At 41.0% G+C, this 18,415-nt stretch overlaps 1 protein-coding gene across 1 annotated transcript in view; it reads right to left on the bottom strand.

Annotated features, from left to right (window-relative positions):
* Positions 1 to 535: 535 nt before the first annotated feature.
* The window catches only part of BBS2 (Bardet-Biedl syndrome 2), a 31,814-nt gene continuing 13,934 nt past the window's right edge, over positions 536 to 18,415 (bottom strand). The window contains exons 6-17 of the mRNA XM_039232698.1: positions 17,463 to 17,567; positions 17,293 to 17,379; positions 13,977 to 14,112; positions 13,586 to 13,725; positions 12,493 to 12,634; positions 12,235 to 12,406; positions 11,473 to 11,602; positions 9,489 to 9,620; positions 8,882 to 9,019; positions 8,115 to 8,227; positions 1,936 to 2,084; positions 536 to 1,002 (exon numbers count right to left, since the gene is read on the bottom strand). Of these exons, the coding sequence (XP_039088629.1) occupies positions 896 to 1,002; positions 1,936 to 2,084; positions 8,115 to 8,227; positions 8,882 to 9,019; positions 9,489 to 9,620; positions 11,473 to 11,602; positions 12,235 to 12,406; positions 12,493 to 12,634; positions 13,586 to 13,725; positions 13,977 to 14,112; positions 17,293 to 17,379; positions 17,463 to 17,567 (1,551 nt within the window). The 3' untranslated portion in view covers positions 536 to 895. The remainder of the gene's footprint in view (positions 1,003 to 1,935; positions 2,085 to 8,114; positions 8,228 to 8,881; positions 9,020 to 9,488; positions 9,621 to 11,472; positions 11,603 to 12,234; positions 12,407 to 12,492; positions 12,635 to 13,585; positions 13,726 to 13,976; positions 14,113 to 17,292; positions 17,380 to 17,462; positions 17,568 to 18,415) is intronic.

Raw genomic sequence — 18,415 nt, 5'->3', positions numbered from 1 at the left:
AGAGGATAATGTGCTATTTCCAGATAAGAGCTTTGATAAAAAAGCTTTCCCGTTCCTACGGTCTAGGATATAAATATCTGTAAGGCCTCAGGACATCCCTTCTCCAACAGGGTTCCTGTGCCATCAGGTTTTCATGGTATGCAATAAATGTGAATATTGTCACCCAACCCGATTTCCTGAAACTTCTTTCTGTAGAGAACTCAGAGAAAGGCTGCCCTAGAGGATGACAGGGCCGAATGATCACAGGAAGCTGGGTCCCTGAATAACTATGGAGAAATCCTTACATCAAGGACAAATAAATGGGTCATGATAAATGTTGAGGTCTATTAGTTTCAGGGACTCACATTACTCCAACTAACAGATCACCCTCAACTGGCTCTCCCTTAATGCAGATCTCTTTACACCCACCCACCTTTCAGTGATACAAAGGCACACGAATGGAAAATCCATGCTTGTGTTTTCCTCCACACAATACAAATGGTTTATGTAATTCTAATACGGGTGGTGATTTTATAGTCAACATAAAGTGCGACTCTTCAGTTTTAATGAAAAAGAAATTTAATTACAAATTCAATTACAATTTCAAGGAAAAAGATGTATCTGCACGCCAACTTTACATACATATAGAAAAACTGGACTTTGAAGCCCTAACATTTCAAAGGTGTTCACCCACCTCTACACAATCCTAGTATTATTGGATAGCTGTGACTGGTTTTAAAAATGGAGAGTGGATAACGCTTTTCAGATGCAGCACACTGTCTCACATTTGTACCACTCAGCATGGCCGCTGCCATTCTTAGCACCTGGGGTCATCAGGATGTGACCCACAGCAAACTAGCCTAGACTTTTAGGGAAAAACATATTTTAGGAACTTCATTACCAATTCTTTCCTTTCCTAAGAAGAGGCTGTCCCCACGCGCATGATTCTGAACAGCGTGTTGATGTTGTTGCTTCGAATCGCATCCCGACAAGCAGTGATCACCTGGTTCTTTGGTTTTCCGACTGTGTGCGATGAAACATCAAATCAGTACAACCCAACAGATTATTCAAAGTGACATTATAAACCAGAGGCCAGCTTTAAAACAGCATAAAACCAGGAAAGAAAAGAGATAGATGGTGTGCAAATGTAACTGATTTATCTTACTACTCCCTAAAAAAGGTATCTTTGTGAGGGAATTTATCACAAACCCACCTACAAACCATCTACAACCTAGAAACAAAGTCCATTTTATAGAAAAGAATCAAAGTTTCTATCCACCTAGCAAAGGTTATTTCTAAAAGAAGGTCAGAGTGCCTGGGTGGCTCAATTGGTTAAGTGGCCAACTTCGCCCCAGGTCATGATCTCGCAGTTGGTGAGTTCAAGCCCCATGTCAAGCTCTGTGTTGACAGTTCGGAGCCTCGAGCCTTGAGCCTGCCTCGGATTCTGTGTCTCCCTCTTGCTCTCTGCCCTTCCAACGCTCATGTGTTCTCTCTCAAAAATAAACATTAAAAATTAATTAATTAATTAATTAAGGTCAAAGCATTGACCCAAACGGCAGATTTCAGGTCTAAATCTCTGGCTAGATTTCAGCTACTTTTGGTTTATTCTATTGCTCTTTTTCTAAATTTTAAGGTGGATACTTAGCTCATTAATTTTAAGTCTCCCTTTAAAAAAAATAGGTATATTTGAGGCTTTCCTTTGGGGTATACATTGCTAGGTTTTTCTTGGAAGACGCAGCAAGATCTAAGAAAAGGTACTGAAAGGTTTCCTCCCTCTGAAGTCTGCAGATCGACTAAAGCCAAACAGGGTGGCCAAAGTCAAGTGGCTTCCACCAAGGTGAATGTTACAGGTGTGGTGCTCTCAGCCCCAACATGAATTCTGGAAACCACCATTACTTCTCATGGTTCTCACCCCAAAATCACAGACTACTTACAGTGCTACAAAAAGAGACTTACCCCGCAGGCGACCTGCCCTTTGAATGGCCTGATTCACTGCTTTGAGGCTCCCCAGTAGCTCTGTGTGATTGTTACAGCGAATTTTGTATCCATTTAGCAGGTCTTTATTAAGGTCATACAGTTCCATGTAGTGGTTCTTCATGGTTTTCCTGCATGAATCAACATCAGTGTATGAACCAATTTTTTAGCTTTGAAATGTTTGCTTTAACAACATTAATAAAGTTTCTATCAACATATTCTATTTCCTCCAAATAAATGAAAGACAAATGGCCTTTCTTGGTTATTGGTCCATGGTTGGTTTGAATTTAGGAACCAAGAATTAATAAATGCCCACTGGACTGGGGGTTAAAGAAAAGTAGGCAAGGCAGTAAGCTGGCTTCACAGTTGCTAATTAATATTCATTGGGCAAAGGTGACCTTATTCTTAATATTTTTAGACAACTGAGAAATTCAGTTTCAAATTTCATCAAGGTTTTAAAAGCAACGGCATAAAGGGGTACCTGGGTGGCTCAGTCAGTTAAGCGTCTGACTTCGGCTCAGGTCATGATCTCACAGTTCGTGAGTTCAAGCCCCACAGTGGACTCTGTGCTGACAGTTCAGACCCTGGAGCTGCTTCAGATTCTGTCTCCCTCTCTGTCTGCCCCTGCCCCACTTGCACTCTGTCTCTCTCTCTCTCTCTCTCAAAAATGAATAAACATTAAATAAAATAAAATAAAAACTAAAAACAAAGGCATAAAATTAAAACCACAATGAGATATTACTACACAACAATGAAAATGATTAAAATAAACTGATACAGCCAAATGCTGATAAGGATGTAGAGTAACTAGAACTCTCCCACACTGCTGATGGGAATGCAAAATGGTACAGCTACTTTGTGAAATGACTGGGCAGTTGCTTAGAAAGTTAGATATACACTTAACCATACAACCCAGAAATACCATCATCAAGTATTTACCCAAAATAAATGAAAACGTGTCTATAAAAAAAAAAGCTATGCAAATGTTTATAGTAGCTTTATTCACAATCACTGAAGTTTGGAACAACCCAAATGTCTATTAATTGGAGAGGGGATAAACAAAGTATGGTATATCCATTCAGTGGAATAGAACTATGTCCAGCGATAAAAAAGAACAAAAGACTGATACATGCAACAACATGGATGAATCTCAAAGGCATTAAGATAAGTGTGGAAGAAGCCAGGCTCAAAAGGCATATATGATTCCATTTATGTGACACTTTGGAAAAGGTAAAACCACAGAGAGAAAAACCAGATCAGTGGTGGCTGGGGACTGGAGGTGAGGAGAAGGACAGATGCCGAGAACCACAAGGGTGATGGAAATATTCCACATCTCGACTGTGGTAGTAACAACACGGCTGCATAGGTGTCGCAATATTTATTGAACTGTAAACCTTAAAAGGGTGAGTTTTCTGAGTGGATATAGTAAATTATATATCAACTAAGTTGGCTTTAAAAAATAAAAACAAACACATACATCTGAGAGTCTCTAAATAAAATATACATAATTCAGGAAAAGTGGAATTTAGAGGCTGGTGGTCGCTTTCCTCCATTTTAGCAGTCAAAGGGCTAAGGCCAGCAACAGTGCTCTGATTGAAAAAGAAAAAAAAAAAAAAAAGCCAGAGATAAAGTAAAACAGGGGTTCTAGAGGTAGTTGGCCAGAAAAAGCAAAAACCTAATATACCTCAAAGAAAACGAATTACAAAGAGGCAAAACAGTCTCAATTTACAAAGGATGCAATTTTACGTCTTGAAAACCTGTAAGATAATTTAGTAGATTATAAAATCAATACGCAAAAATCAACAGGGTTCATATGCTCAAACAAAAATACAGAAAACATAGGGGCACCTGTGTGGCTCATCAGTTAAGTGGCCAACTTCGGCTCCGGTCATGATCTCAGGTTCGTGAGTTTGAACTGGCATCAGGCTCTGTGCTCTCAGGCAAAGAGCCCGCTTCAGATCCTCTGTCTCCAGTCTCTCTCTCTCTCTCTCTCTCTCTCTCTCTCTGTGTCTCTCTCTGCCCCTCCCTTGCTCACTCTCTCCTCTCTCTCTCTAAAATAAACACTGAAAAAAAAAAAACCCAGAAGATATAATGTGGAAGAAAGATCCTATTTACAATTGCAAAAATAAAATAGGCGTAAGCTTACCAAGAAATGCCTAATACCTACATGAAAGACCTAAAACATGACTTGAACACATATAAAGACAGACCATGTTCTTAATAAGACTGATCATCCCTGTAACAATGTCAGATCAAGTTAATAAACTTAACACGATCCCAATAAAAACAATTACCTTTTTTTTTTTTTCCTGGAGCTAAGAAACCCAATGATAAAGCTCAGTGGAAAAGACAAGCCCAAGTAGCCAAGACAACCACAAAAGGGAAGAGCAACAGGGGCTGGGCGGAGGGGCACCCGGCCACACCAGGGGACATACAAAGCACCTGTAAGGAAAATAATGGTACTGCCAAGTGAAGAGCCAAGACAGCCCGAGAGAACAGGGTAGGAAATCCAGAAACAGACCCAAGCATGGGTGAAAATACGACACACAGTAAAAGTATCTCCAATCAGAGGGAAATGGACTTTTAAAGTAGGAGTATTAAAACAGTGCAGAAAAAGAGAAAACTGAACTTATCACTGTAATGCTGAAAACCAGGATAAACTCCAACCGGAAAAGAGATTTAAATATAAAAGAGGAAAACATACAGGTATTAAAAAAAAATAGGTTATTTACTCTGAATTCGGTGTAGAAGTTTAAGGGAAAGACTAATTTGACCCAATTTTAATAAAAATTTTTAAAAACTTCTACATGACAAAACCAAAAATAAATTTAAAAATATCTAATAAGCAAAGGACAGATACAAATGAAAAACTGGGGGGGGGGGGGAAATGTGCATCTCCTAACACAGATAAAGGATTAATAAACCTTTATTTATTATAAACAGACAAGATGAAGAAACAGTTCACACACAAAAAGAAATGCAAATGGCCCTTAAAACAATGAAAAGATGATCAACGCTGCTCACAACAAAACAAATGAAAATTAAAACCACAGTGAGACCATTTCTCACCCACTGAGCTGGTAAAAACCCAAGAGTGTGCCAACATACTCCACTGGCAAGGCCTACGAAAACAGGCACTCTCGTACGTTAGCGGTGAGAATGCAAAGTGACAGAACACCTAATGGAAGAGAACTTGGCAAGATCTTGCAAAATTCTGTACATGTTTATCATTTATCCCGGCAATTCCATTTCAGAACTTGTTCCCACAGATCTTGGCAAAAAGATGAAAAGATTATATAACAAAGTTATGAGTTGCAGCATTATCCATAAGAGCAAGAGAAGTCAATCCAAATGGAGGGAACTGGCTGAACAAACACCCAAAGAATGAGTGCTGCGTAGCCGTAAATACAGTGAGTAGTATTTCTGTGCATGACTAGGGAGTGAGCGCCATATCTTTAATTGTACAATGCCAGGCAGGAAAAAGTAACATGCTATGATTTATCTGTAGAGTGAGGAGATGAGTGTGTGTGTGTGTGTGTGTTCAACTTTTGACTGGTTATTTATACTAAAATGGAGGGAACAGGATGGAGTGACAGGAATGAGAAGTTAGACACTTTTTAAAACTTTTTTTTTTTTTTAATGTTTTTGAGAGAGAGAGACACAGCACAAGCAGGGAAGGAGCAGAGAAAGAAGGAGACACAGAATCTGAAGCAGGCTCCAGGCTCTGAGCTGTCAGCACAGAGCCCGATGCAAGATTTTCAATGTGAGAAAGAAGAGATATACTTCAAAATAAAAACAGCCTGCATTCGTAAACCTGAAATGGAAATAGAGTGAACTCATGATAGTGTCACATTAAAAACCTGGTTCTACCCATTGAAAAGTCCTAGAAACAGTAACCAATCCAGTGGCAATGGGCACCTCTCATGCACAGACTATAATCTCTAAATACCATCTCCCACTAAAAAGAACCAAGACTCTTTAAATAAATGTTTCCTTCCAGATTCAGAAAGATGTACCAGATAAGCCTAAAACATGTTGTACAATGAAACAAGAACCTAACAGAAAAATTGGCTATATCCAAAGGTAGCTGTAGCCAATCTGAAAAGGTTTCCACTGGTCAAAGACGAGATAATTTGGCCATCATACGGAGTAACTAAAATGGACTGAAGCACATTAAGTATGTTACAATACATGAGTTTATAAGGATTTAAAAATCTCATTGGTTAACACAGAGATGCTGGAGAACCAACTCATTATCTTAAAGCTGATAAATAATCCTTACAAACTATACCTCAGGGAATCAAAGAATCATTAATTCATAAGGGAATGTTATGCTTCATAGAAGTATTTCGCTAAAAATGAAGAAAAGAGAGCAGAATTAGAATGTCACTGTTTTTGCAAATTCCTAAAGAAATAATGGATCTACGTAATGATCATCAACGACTGATAAGAGAATAAAGAGACAACCAGGCATACTATGCTCCCTCATGGAAGTACTCAGCACCACTTATGAACTCTTCTTGCCAAACAACTAAACCTGAGTCTAACCAAGCCTCTGCATCTGACTACCATTTTAAGAGAAATCCAGGGGACAAGAACACTACCAAACATTATCATAAGGATACAATCAGCAAAATCCAAGACGGGAAACCACAGAAGAGGGAGAGGGCTGGGGAAAAAGAACAAGCACACATGTGGGTTAAAGGAGACTTAATCTTTTTAAAAAATTTTTAATGTTTATTTTTAAGAGACAGAGAGAGACAGAATGCAAGAGGGGGAGGGGTAGAGAGGGCAAGAGACACAGAATCCGAAGCAGGCTCCAGGCTCTGAGCTGTCAGCACAGAGCCCGACAAGGGGCTCGAGCTCATGAACCCCAAGATCATGACCTGAGCTGAAGTCAGACACTTAGCCAACTGAGCCACCCAAGTGCCCCTTGGTCTTTGCTTGAACAAGCCAATTTAAAACACACACACACACACACGACTACTGGGGAGCTTAAACACTAGGTTATTTTATGATATTAAGAAATTATTTACATTTTTCTAAGTGTGATAATAGTATTGTGGTTAGTGGTTTTTAAAGCTCACTGTCTGAAATATTTGCGGCTGAAGGGACATGATGTCTGGAACTTGCTCCAAGATAGTCCAGCGCCTGGGAGAGGAAGGAGGCGAGCGCGGCGATACAGCAGGAGTGATGGGCCCCGAAGCCAGGTGCTGGGAAACCGGAAACCACTGTACTTCTTATCTCATCCTCTTCTGTATGTGTTTGAAACTTTCAACAATGCAATTCTTTTAAAAACCACTAACTTCTGAGCAAGACCATTTTAATATGCTGATAATTCAGGCCTTGCAGGAAAAAGCACGAGCGGCACCCCAGGCGAACTCTCGCCTCTGATGTACACAAACTTCATCCGCCCCCCACAAACCATCTTTACTATATCCCCCGCAGGACTTTCAGTGCCCAGACAGATTCTGCAAGAAGCTAGACCTGCACGTCGATGTTTTTTAACGGTTTTATTATAAAATGTAAACCACATTCAGAATAGTTCACACAACAAATATTTGTTAACCGGGTCCAGAAACAGAATGTTGCTGCAACCCAAAGCTTCCTGATGGGCTCTTTCTGATACAGTCCCCCATCCTCTGAGAGAGGGTACTTGTCTTATATGATAATCTCTTCCCTGCACTTCCTTACATCTTCTTCATCTATCTATGCTTCCCAAATGATACACTTTTTAGTTTCCAAACTACATAAAAGGAGCATTTTGTACACATTCTTTTGAATCTTACTTCTTTCAATTTCCCTAATGCCTGTAAGATCTGCCCATGTTGTCACAGGTCATTGAGACAGATGCCATATTCCGTGGTACGACTGTATCATAATTTAGCCATCACATTGATGATGTTCTTTGTGGACTGTTTCCACTTTGGGATTCTTATGAACGATGCCTTATGAACATTCTCATACAAACATCCTGGTGTATATGCACACAAGCTCTTCTAGGTTACGAACCAGGAGTAGAGTCCTGGGTCACAGGGAAAACACATGTTCAACTTCACTGATAATGCCAAATTATTTTCCAAAGTCACTGTACCAATGTGAGAGCAGCTACTCCGTATCGCTGACATTTTTAACCTCGCACCTGTCAGGTAAATACTCACATGTCCCTCATCAGTCGTGCATCCTCGGCTCGGACCAGCAAACTTCGGATCAGGTTAGAATTATCGGCCATCTCAGCGCTGAGCTTCTGATGCACTGAATGATATTCATCCACCTGGAGACCACAAACACTCAGGAATGAAAAAGACCTCACAGGCTTCTTGAAAATTAGTCAGCTTGAGAAGACACTATCTGCCGTACACAGAGGCCCTTCTCTCTACCTATTCACCTGTACCATCTCGACTGTCCCCCACTCCTTCACTCACCAGTGAATGATTAGTCTATACTGCCTCCAACACTCAAGATGGCATTCCATCTGGACCTCTCCATCGGGAGCCCTAGCAACATGCATATTAAATTTTAGAGATCTGGGGTGAGAATTCGGTTATAATTTATGACCAGTCAAGATCCTTATTTTTCCTTTTTCTTTGGAATTTGGATTGTTGAAAAACACTAAACCAAAGAGCAAGGTGAATACAACAGATAAGAGGAAGGGCTAGTAAGGGAAAAGGTTAATACGACGTTTGTTAACCCTAAACCAAAGAAATTAGGGTGGTTGGGAGCTAAACCCCTTACCTTTATAAAAGAAATCCTTTAAATAGCGGGCCCTCTAAAACTAGTTCAATTTTAATAATTTTCAAAAATTCATTAGAACATGACTATCATATAACATACACACGTTTGTGGTAACACTCATCTCCTAAAAGAAACATTTCAAATGTTATGAGACTACCAGGTTCTCACAAATGTAGCCACTGGGTACCCTCACCTTAACCAGCACCTTTCGTAATTCTTCAAAGTAGACCGGGAAATCTGCTTCTACCTGAAGGTCTTCAATAGCAAAAAATGATGCCATTGACTGGATGATATCACCAGCCAAATCGATATCATCGGTATTTATGGTGATCTATCAGGGGGAAAAGAAGAGATAAGCTTAGCATCCTCAGATATTAAAGAGAAACTTAGCTTAAACACTACCTGAATTTCCCCATATTCAACACATTTCTTGAACCTAAATTTATATGTGGTGATGAGTAAGATAGGGGTTAGCCCTGGAGGAAATTACAAATTTTAGCAGCAGGCTAAAAGATCAATCCTCTGACCTTGTAAACTAAACAACAAAATCAAACACTGAAAATGTTTTTGTTCATCTCTGTATCCCCAGTCTTTCCCAACTTAGACAAGATGGTGCCGAAGGGAAGGATGGAGGGAAACAGAAAACCTTCTAGATTATACCCCAGGGTCTAAAACAATTGACTAACAGACTACGCTGAAATATGCAGTTTTATGACCTTGATATTGGCACCACCCACCTCACTTTGCGCTGAAGGGTCAACCTGACATAAGAAACCTATGCCTGTGACAATAAACGTTACCTCTCCACTAAGCTTCATTTTTATATACAGCTGGCCACCATTCCGTAAGGATGTGAAACACACTTGAAATGGAGCATTTTGAATGTTAGTGTCTTCTGGTAACAGAAAGTTCTGGTTGAGCCATATAACCACCTTAAAAATGAATAGGATGAAATGAACTTCCATTTTTAAAATACAGTCATTCTTCATAATTATCCTTCTTTCTAGATTTACTGCTTGTTTAAAAAACAAAGAATTATACTTCACACCCCCTCCCATGAAGAAAACACTAATCACACTCCTTGTTCCCATCTCATACATGATCTTAAAGAACATTCAGAATTATGTCTGGCCCCACAGCATGCATGACTTTAGAGCATTTTCAGTGTTGACATAATCTTATATGGAATGTAGAAACACCTCAGGTATGGTGCTAAGCCTGTTTACATTGTAGCTCCTCTGTGGCTATACCCTTGATGGTGTAGTCTGCTTAAAACTATTCCATTCCAGAGGCGCATGGGTGGCTCAGTCGGTTAAGCATCCAACTTCAGCTCAGGTCATGATCACACAGTTCATGGGCTCAAGCCCCGCATCGGCCTCTGTGCTGATGGCTAGCTCAGAGCCTGGAGCCTGCTTCAGATTCTGTATCTCCCTCTCTCTCTAACCCTACCCTGCTCATGCTCTCTCTCTCTCTCTCTCAGAATAAATAAAAAAACATTAAAACATTAAAAAGTAAATAGATAGATAAAACTATTCCATTCCATGCTTTAAAAAAATGCGAATGAAGTATACATGTGCACACAGCACAGACGCAGAGATACATCCACATATTAAGTAAAAAATCAGTTTTAATATTCACAACAATAATGGTGAGCAGCAGCATGTAATATGTAGGGGTATTCCTTCACTAGCTGAGGTTACCTGTAACCCTAAAATAAAAGTGCACCCTAACTCCATAGTCTTGGTGGCCAAACCCAGAAGCTGACAATTCATCGGTTTAAACATATTTATGTAACTTTCGTCATTATAAGATCATCAGACTAAAACCAGAAAATAACCATCTTAAACTTAATAGCCCTCATTTATTATTTTTGAAAGATTTCAAATCAGGGGCGTAGAGGTCATGGGAACCTGGACCACATAAGAACCTGAGAATCTACAAGACTAAAAAGCCTCCCTGAGATTTCTGGAGCCCAGCCGAGGTTAAAGGCCACTGGCATTAGTTCTTTACACTTTACAAGGTACTGTCACAGCAAATATGTGGTCTGTAGGGGCCCTGTGAGGTGAGACGAGCCTCACTTACAGATAAGGGACAGAGGCTTGGACTCATGAGAGCTGACAGCGCTAAGAAAATTACTGAGAATTTTTTAATGTTTTTTATTTATTTCTGAGAGAGAGAGAGAGCAAGAGCAGGGGAGGGTCAGAGAGAGAGAGAGAGACACAGAATCTGAACCAGGCTCCAGGCTCTGAGCTAGCTGTCAGCACAGAGCCTGACGCAGGGCTTGAACCCACGAATGTGAGATCATGACCTGAGCCAAAGTTGGCCGCTTAACCTACTGAGCCACCCAGGCACCCCGAAAATTACTGAGATTTAACTAGTTAAGGTAGCATCTGAATCCAGAATGTTCTCAGCTTGAACTCCCACTCTCTTTCCAACCTGAAGCAGGTTCCTCTCGAAACAATAGGTCAGGACACGTACACAAAGGCTATTGGCGAGAAAAGAGAGGGATTAAAAGCAGGTAAGAGAGAGATTAAAAGTACAGAACTTCCTAAGGACTGCTCACATAAATAAGGTGTGTATTTTTCCAAAATGAGAGAAGACATTTTCGCCGTATTTTTGTCGCAGTTTATAAGCCAACACCAAACTACCTACCTCTTTCATGTCATAATTACTGCTACCAAATAACTCATTCATGCAGTTTCCCCCTTCTATAAAGTCTATGAAGTAACATTGAAAGGATGCCAAAAGTGCAAAAATATTGAAAGAAGGAAGCCAGACGCTCACCCTCTGTGCCCGTTCTGCGATGATAAAGTTGACATAGCTGAGAGGCTCGCTGGCAGAGTCAGGGCCGGTCAGCGCATACATGGAGAAGCGGGGGAGCTGCCTTGTCAATTCAAATACGTGGAACTGGGTGCTGTGGTCAACCAAAGGAGCACAAGAAGAGAAATGCGTTGATGGAATGTTACTTCAAAATGCAAGGCCCAGGCATTAACTACAAAGTCACTAACTGGATCGAGTGTTAATTATGGGTTTTGCTAAAGGGAAAAAAAACCAAGAAACTTGAGGGTCAAGTACTACAGTGTCTGGGATCAGAGACAACACGAGTCACACATACACACATACATGCATCACAGGTTTAAAACATCCTAAAAGAAACGTGAAATGGCTTTTATCTTCCACAAACGTAGAGGTGTTCCTTCACTAGCTGAGGTTATAGGTAACCCTAATATAAAAGTGCATCCTAACTCTGCAGTCTTAGTGGCCAAAACCAGAAGTTGACAGTTCATCAGTTAAGCATATTTATGTAACTTCTGTCATAAGATCATCAGGCTAAAACCAGGAAACAACCATCTTAAACTTACATAGCCTTCATTTTTTATTTTTGAAAGATCTCAAATTAGGGAAGAAAAGGTCATGGGAAATCTTGGGTAGGAGGGTAGAATCATCAAAATGGCCCCCCAAAATCCATGGCATGGTGGAAAATCCACCCATCTTGCCCTCCTCTGAGTGCTGGCTGGAAACGAACTGTGGCTTGCAAAGGATCACCTGCTTCTGTAACCCACGAAGGTTTTCAAGTGCAGATCCACAGGGACATCCTTGGGAGATGTAACTGGGATGCGGATGGAGCTGGAAAGGCTGTGAATGCTGGGGTGCACCACGTGGCTTTCCCCTAGAAAGATTCCCTCGGCAAAAATCAATACCGCTCGAATGATGGTGTCTGCAGGGAGAGAAACAACGGGCGTTTGAGAACCACTCCCAGGCGGCACAGGTGTCCGCAGGTGCCGGCTCCAAATAATTTCTTACCGTTCGAGGTGGAAATGCACAGTTCCACGTGAGCAGGCTGGGTCTCATGCCCCAGACTGACTGAGAGGGCCGTGTGGAGCTTGGTATTGGCTGGGATGACGCCCCGAGGCCCATCAGCCTCATTCAGTGGACTCAATTCAGCCTACAAAACACCCGACTTCCGACTCAGTCACTGAAACGGTGAACTGATGTCAATTTTAAATCATACGGTTATTTGGCTTCAAACACCAACTCCCTGGGGCACCTGGGTGGCTCAGTTGGTTAACTGTCTGACTCTTGGTCTGGGCTCAGGTCATGATCTCGCAGTTTGTGGGATCAAGTCCCACATGGGGCTCTATGCTGACAGTGCAAGGCCTGTCTCTCTCTCTCTCTCTCTCTCTCTCTCTGTTCCTCCCCCACTTGCATGCGTCTCAAAACAAACAAAAACTTAAAAGACCGACTCCCAATCATAGTTTTTTTGGTGTTGTTTAAAAACAGCAAAACAAATTCACTCAGTATAATAAATTCAAATACAGTCACGCAGGACAGGACAAATTAAAGTCCGGCTTCCCAGCTCATCCTCCAGCCAGCTCGGCACACACATACATACACACACACATGTGGATGCACACTCACAGAGGTTTCACAACTGTCACCTTTTTGCTATATGTTTTTGGAAAAGGTGAGAGATACCCTGTACGTACTATTCTTGCATTCTTTCCCTCAGCAATGCCACAGGTATCCCTCCCTATCAGTCCAAGTACATATACCTCATTCTTCCGGGCTGCTTTATAGCCCCGAGCACACGCCCTACAGCTAACATTGCCATTGCTTCCAAACAGTTCGCTGCCACAGACAGTGCTGCAGTAAAGGTCTTCCAACGCTTGTGCGAACATTTCTATAGTTTTATAGAAATATAAAACTGCACGGCGATGGATTTCCAGATTCAAGGATATGCACTCTCTCAACTGTGACCCCAGCACAGAGGCTGAGGCTGTCCATGTTTCCGGCGAGGACAGGAAGGAGTCCCACTGGGCACACACTACGCTCTGTCTTCTCCCACATTTGCCATCCCCACCTCTCGACACATGTCCCCTTTGGCACGGGGGCCTACCTTGGCGTTTTCCTCATAGTTACGGAGTTCCAGCAATAGATTCTGTTTTTTCTGACTCAGCTCTCGGATCAGGTCCTGCTCTACGCTGGTGTCCATGAGGTTGCCTCTCATCTCAGCTGTGCCTGGCAGGTAGCCCCGGACTGAATAAAAGGAAAAAAAAAAAAACCTCACCAGATTGAAGAATACCCCAGCATAGCAGGTCTACTTTCAAATCATCAATTGTCTGTTCTTAAACACCAAAAACCTAAGTTCTCATCCCCCCCAGCTTGGTGAATTTATTAGCAGGAGAGAGTAGCAATACAAACACTTTATAGTGGAATTTCTTGGTATTACAACCCAATCAAATTGAAAATCTGACTTTTTGAGGCCTTTTCCCATCCCAACTTATTACTTTCCCCGTCCACAGAGCAGCAGATGAGCTGTGTGCGACCGTCCATCCGGTAATCTCCCTCTAGCACGCCAGCAACTGCAGAAGAAAAGTTGTCTTTAAAGATGACCTCCCCAGTCCGGTCACTTCGGGCATCGACCTAAAAATAAAATAAGAACTTGAAAAATAGCTTATGCTGTAGTTCAAAACATACATACACACACACACACACAAATCTTAAAGTTAAAGTCGGCTTTAAAGGTCAGCTAGTCTAGCAGTTTTTTCGGAGCGCTCCTTGGAGGCCTGTGGCTTTCAGGAGGCACCTGTGATCACTGGGGCCAAAGGGACCATAAGGGGACACAACCAGCTATACTTTCTTCTTTTTAAATGAAAGCTGTTTTACATATTGGCCTTTATAGAATATTTCACTTGGAGAAATGGGTTGGCAGTACACTGCACTTGCTACCTGTGGGAACTTGGGAACCATTCTGTGCTTGGTCTCCTCAGCGGGGGTCAAGAACAAGAACCTGAGGGAAATAACTGTACCTACACCCCACAGGGCTGGAAAGAGGCCAAAAGAAGTTAACTCACATAAAGCACTTGGAATAGGGTCCGGCACATAGACGTACTCAGGAAACATTAGTTCTATGTAAAAGCTTTATCTTTATCACGTTCGTGTATAAAATATATTTACATCTAAAGTTTGAAAAACACCAAGCTAACCTTCCATCATATAACCTTTTATAATAACCCTGTTTAAGAGTCACTCTTCCGGGACGCCTCGGTGGCTCAGTTGGTTAAGCCTCTGACTTCAGCTCAGGTCATGATCTCCTGGCTCATGAGCTCCAACCCCACATCGGGCTCTGTGCTGACAGCTCGCAGCCTGGAACCTCCTTCAGATTCTGTGTCTCCCTCTCTCTCTCTTTCCCTCCCTCACTCACACTCTCTCTAATATACATAAACATTTTTAAAAAGTCATTCTTCATGTAAAAACGATTGGGATGCCCTAGAGAGCCCTCCTATCCTGAGTCTCCTCTTCCCAAGAAAGGCAAATAAATAAATGATCAGAAACCAATGCACCTGAAAAAGAACAATGAAGGATAACCGCCTAAAATGATGGCTTTTGTTTCAAGCAAGAACACATAATAAAAGGGTGGCTATAGAAAACCTGGTTGAGCAATCATTTCAAACAACCAATGCTATTCACTATTTTTGTCTTTTTATGAACATTCTTCTGGGCAAAACTTTGCAACAATAAAAAAATAAAGTCATTTAGGTCATAGCCTACTACTAGCTCTTATCCCTTGCCTGTAGAATGTCACATTCAAGTATCCACGCTCTTAATAACGCCAACATGTAAGCCTGAAAACCATCAATGCTAAAACCTGTGAAGTAATTTACCAAAGCACATTAACCTAACCCTAGGCTCCCCTGGCCGGCTTAGTCAGTGGAGCGTGCAACTCTTGATCTCTGAGTGATGAGCCCAAACCCCATGTTGGGTGCAGAGATTACTTAAAAAAATAAATAACCCTCTAACTCAGATTGAACTGAACTTGCTTCTGCATTTCCACAATGTTTTACAAACAAGGCAGTTCATTTGCTAACTAAGAAGCAAGGCTAAGGGGCGCCTGGGTAGCTTAGTTGGTTGAGCGTCTGACTTCAGCTCAGGTCATGGTCTCACAGTTCGTCAGTTTGAGCCCCGCATCAGGCTCTGTGCTGACAGCTAGCTCAGAGCCTAGAGCCTGTTTCAGATTCTGTGTCTCCCTCTCTCTCTGACCCTCCCCTGCTCATGCTGTCTCTCTCTCTCAGAAATAAATAAAAAACATTAAAAAAAATTTTTTTAAAAAGAAGCAAGGCTACAAATTAATATTTCCCTGGATGTTCTGTTCTTTTGCTTTATCCAACAGGGAGGTTTTGCCCTAGTGGAGAGAATGGCCCATCAACCCCACAAATGACCTACAAAAGGCAAAGTTAATTGACTGGCTGCAGTCACCTAGTATTTCTGCACCTATATTCACATGCTGGGTTTGTATATGTCCCTTTTCTCTGCTATTTCTGGTAAGTGTAGATAATCAGTTTTTTTACTTATATAATGAACTGTGTTCATTTTCTTATCCTTTTTTATGGTCTGGAACAGATTATATAATAGAAATTCCTTAAAATTTTGAAAACATTTAACTCTAAAAACATCTAAGTCCAGAGTCATATTTGAAGGAAACTTTATTTTTTGAAGGCAACTTTTGAAGACAACTTTTGAAAACTTCTCAAGTCTAGTAGTTTCTAATTCTTGAATCAATCATAATAATTTATATTCCCCCAGAATATGGTCCAATATGAATAAGATGTTCACATTTCTTTTTCTTTTAGATGTTTATTTTTGGGAGACAGAGACAGAGCATGAGTGAGGGAGGGGCCGAGTGGGGAACACAGAATCTGAAGCAAGTTCCACGCTCAGAGCTGTCAGCAAAGAGCCCAACGTAAGGCTCAAACTTACGAACCGTGAGATCAGGACCTGAGCCAAAGTTGGATGCTCAACCGAGCCACCCAGGCGCCCCAAGATGTTCACATTCTTACTACGGAACACCGCAGTCCTCCTTTATAATTTTTATATGACCATTCCAAAGGCAAAGCCAATTAAAGAACTAGAGCCAGCACCACTGTCTCATAGAACCTCTTCTTCATGCAACACCAAAGGAAGGTTACAAGGTACTGGTGGGAAGCAAAGACAAATCAGAGAAGAGAAGGCAAGAATCAGCCGATCTCCTTCAGGCAACCCAGCACTGTCAGACAAGAAAGGTAGGGCAAATGGTACCCATGGAGACCTGGCAGCTACTTAGGCAGCTTCTAACAAGGCAATCCTGACTTGCCAGAAGTCTGTAAAAAATTCTGACTTGAACTTAAAAAAGGAAAGAAAGCAAAAAGATTTGAGTTTGGATTTCATAGCTGGGAAAAAAAGCAATATCATAACATGATTCTTCCCCCTAAGTCGAAGTTTTCAGTCAGCCTTAAAGATTTATTAGAGAAGAGCTCTCCAACTCCTTTTTTTTTAGTAGGATCAACCTGATTAAATTGCTTCTCATTCCTTCAAGAAGAGATTTAGAAAGGTCTTCCCGAAGATTTTCTCTCTTTTACTTTGAAGAGTAAAAGTCCACTCACACAGTTTGCAGTGTTGACACTGCACCAGGAAGAAAAAAATGTGCAAACATTATGATGTGAAACCTAAAAGCACAGCAGAGGAAGCAAGTTTATATTTTCATGTTACTGACTCTGCGTCCTGCAGCCAGTAGATCTCAAACAACCGGTCCTCTGAATTACACCTGAAATCTGTGTGTAGACTCACCTTCCCATTGGACCAGCCAGTTATCAGTTCACATACTCCATCAGAATTAAGGTCGAAAGCATGAATGCTCATGGCATGATTTTTGGACTGAAAAGGAATTTCGATAATTAGTGCAGAAGTCTCTCAGTATGTATAAAAGCCCTGAATATCAGAGGCTGAATTATACTAACTTTAATTCTCCAGTATCGGGCTGTTTTGTCATAAACTCCAACGGTGCCATTGGAAAGGGCATAACCGAATCGACTGCCATACATGGGGCAAAGAGAGGTGATTATCTGCAAGATATAACACATAAACACACAGCATCTTTTCATTAAAGTTCAACTCGGTGCAGAATATGGCTTAATAAAATCGCATGCCTTGCCACCGAGTATGTTAAAATTAGATTTAAATCTGTTAGAGGGGAATATATTTCTCTTCTCATGATCCATGTCATCTATTTCAGAGTTGGGTTATGAGAATTAAATAAACTCACAAAGTTTGTTATATTTTAGATCAAACTTACATGGCAAGTTTCAGCAATCTGTTTTTTTTTTTTTTAATAAATAAATAAATAAATAAATAAAATCGAGCAACCGAGGATGAAATAGAGTATACAAGATCTAGAAAATGTACAACACACATTGTTATGGAAAATGTTTTAATGACTATTCCAGTTTCCTTTACTCATAACCTCCTACAGTTTAAATTTTAAAAAGAGTTGCCAGGGTGTCTGGCTGGCTCCGTGGGAGCCTGACCTCAGGGTCATGAGTTTGTGCCCCATGGTGGGCGAAGAGACCATGTAAATGATAGAAAATAAAAATAAAAAATCAACAGACTTGTCGGGGTGCCTGGGTGGCTCAGGCAGTTAAGCATTTGACTCTTGATCTCATGATCTCAAGGTTCATGAGTTCAAGCCCCGCATCGGGCTCTGTGTTGACAGTACAGAGCCTGTTCGGGATTCTCTCTCTGTTCCTCCCTGCCTTGAACTTTCTCTCCCTCTTAAAAATAAATAAGTAAATTTTTAAAAAAAAATGAAAAGACTTGTAAAACCGGTTGAATATCTTTTATGTACATACTTTTCTTTCTGTGACATAATTTACTATTTGCTATAGATGAAAGATGTTTTTCATAAGAAAACAAA

The sequence above is a fragment of the Hyaena hyaena genome, unplaced genomic scaffold (genome assembly GCF_003009895.1).
Source record: "Hyaena hyaena isolate Hyena2069 unplaced genomic scaffold, ASM300989v1 scaffold_68, whole genome shotgun sequence".
Lineage (NCBI taxonomy): Eukaryota > Metazoa > Chordata > Mammalia > Carnivora > Hyaenidae > Hyaena > Hyaena hyaena.
Note: the sequence above shows the minus strand (reverse complement) of the source record. Positions and strands in the feature narration are given on the sequence as shown.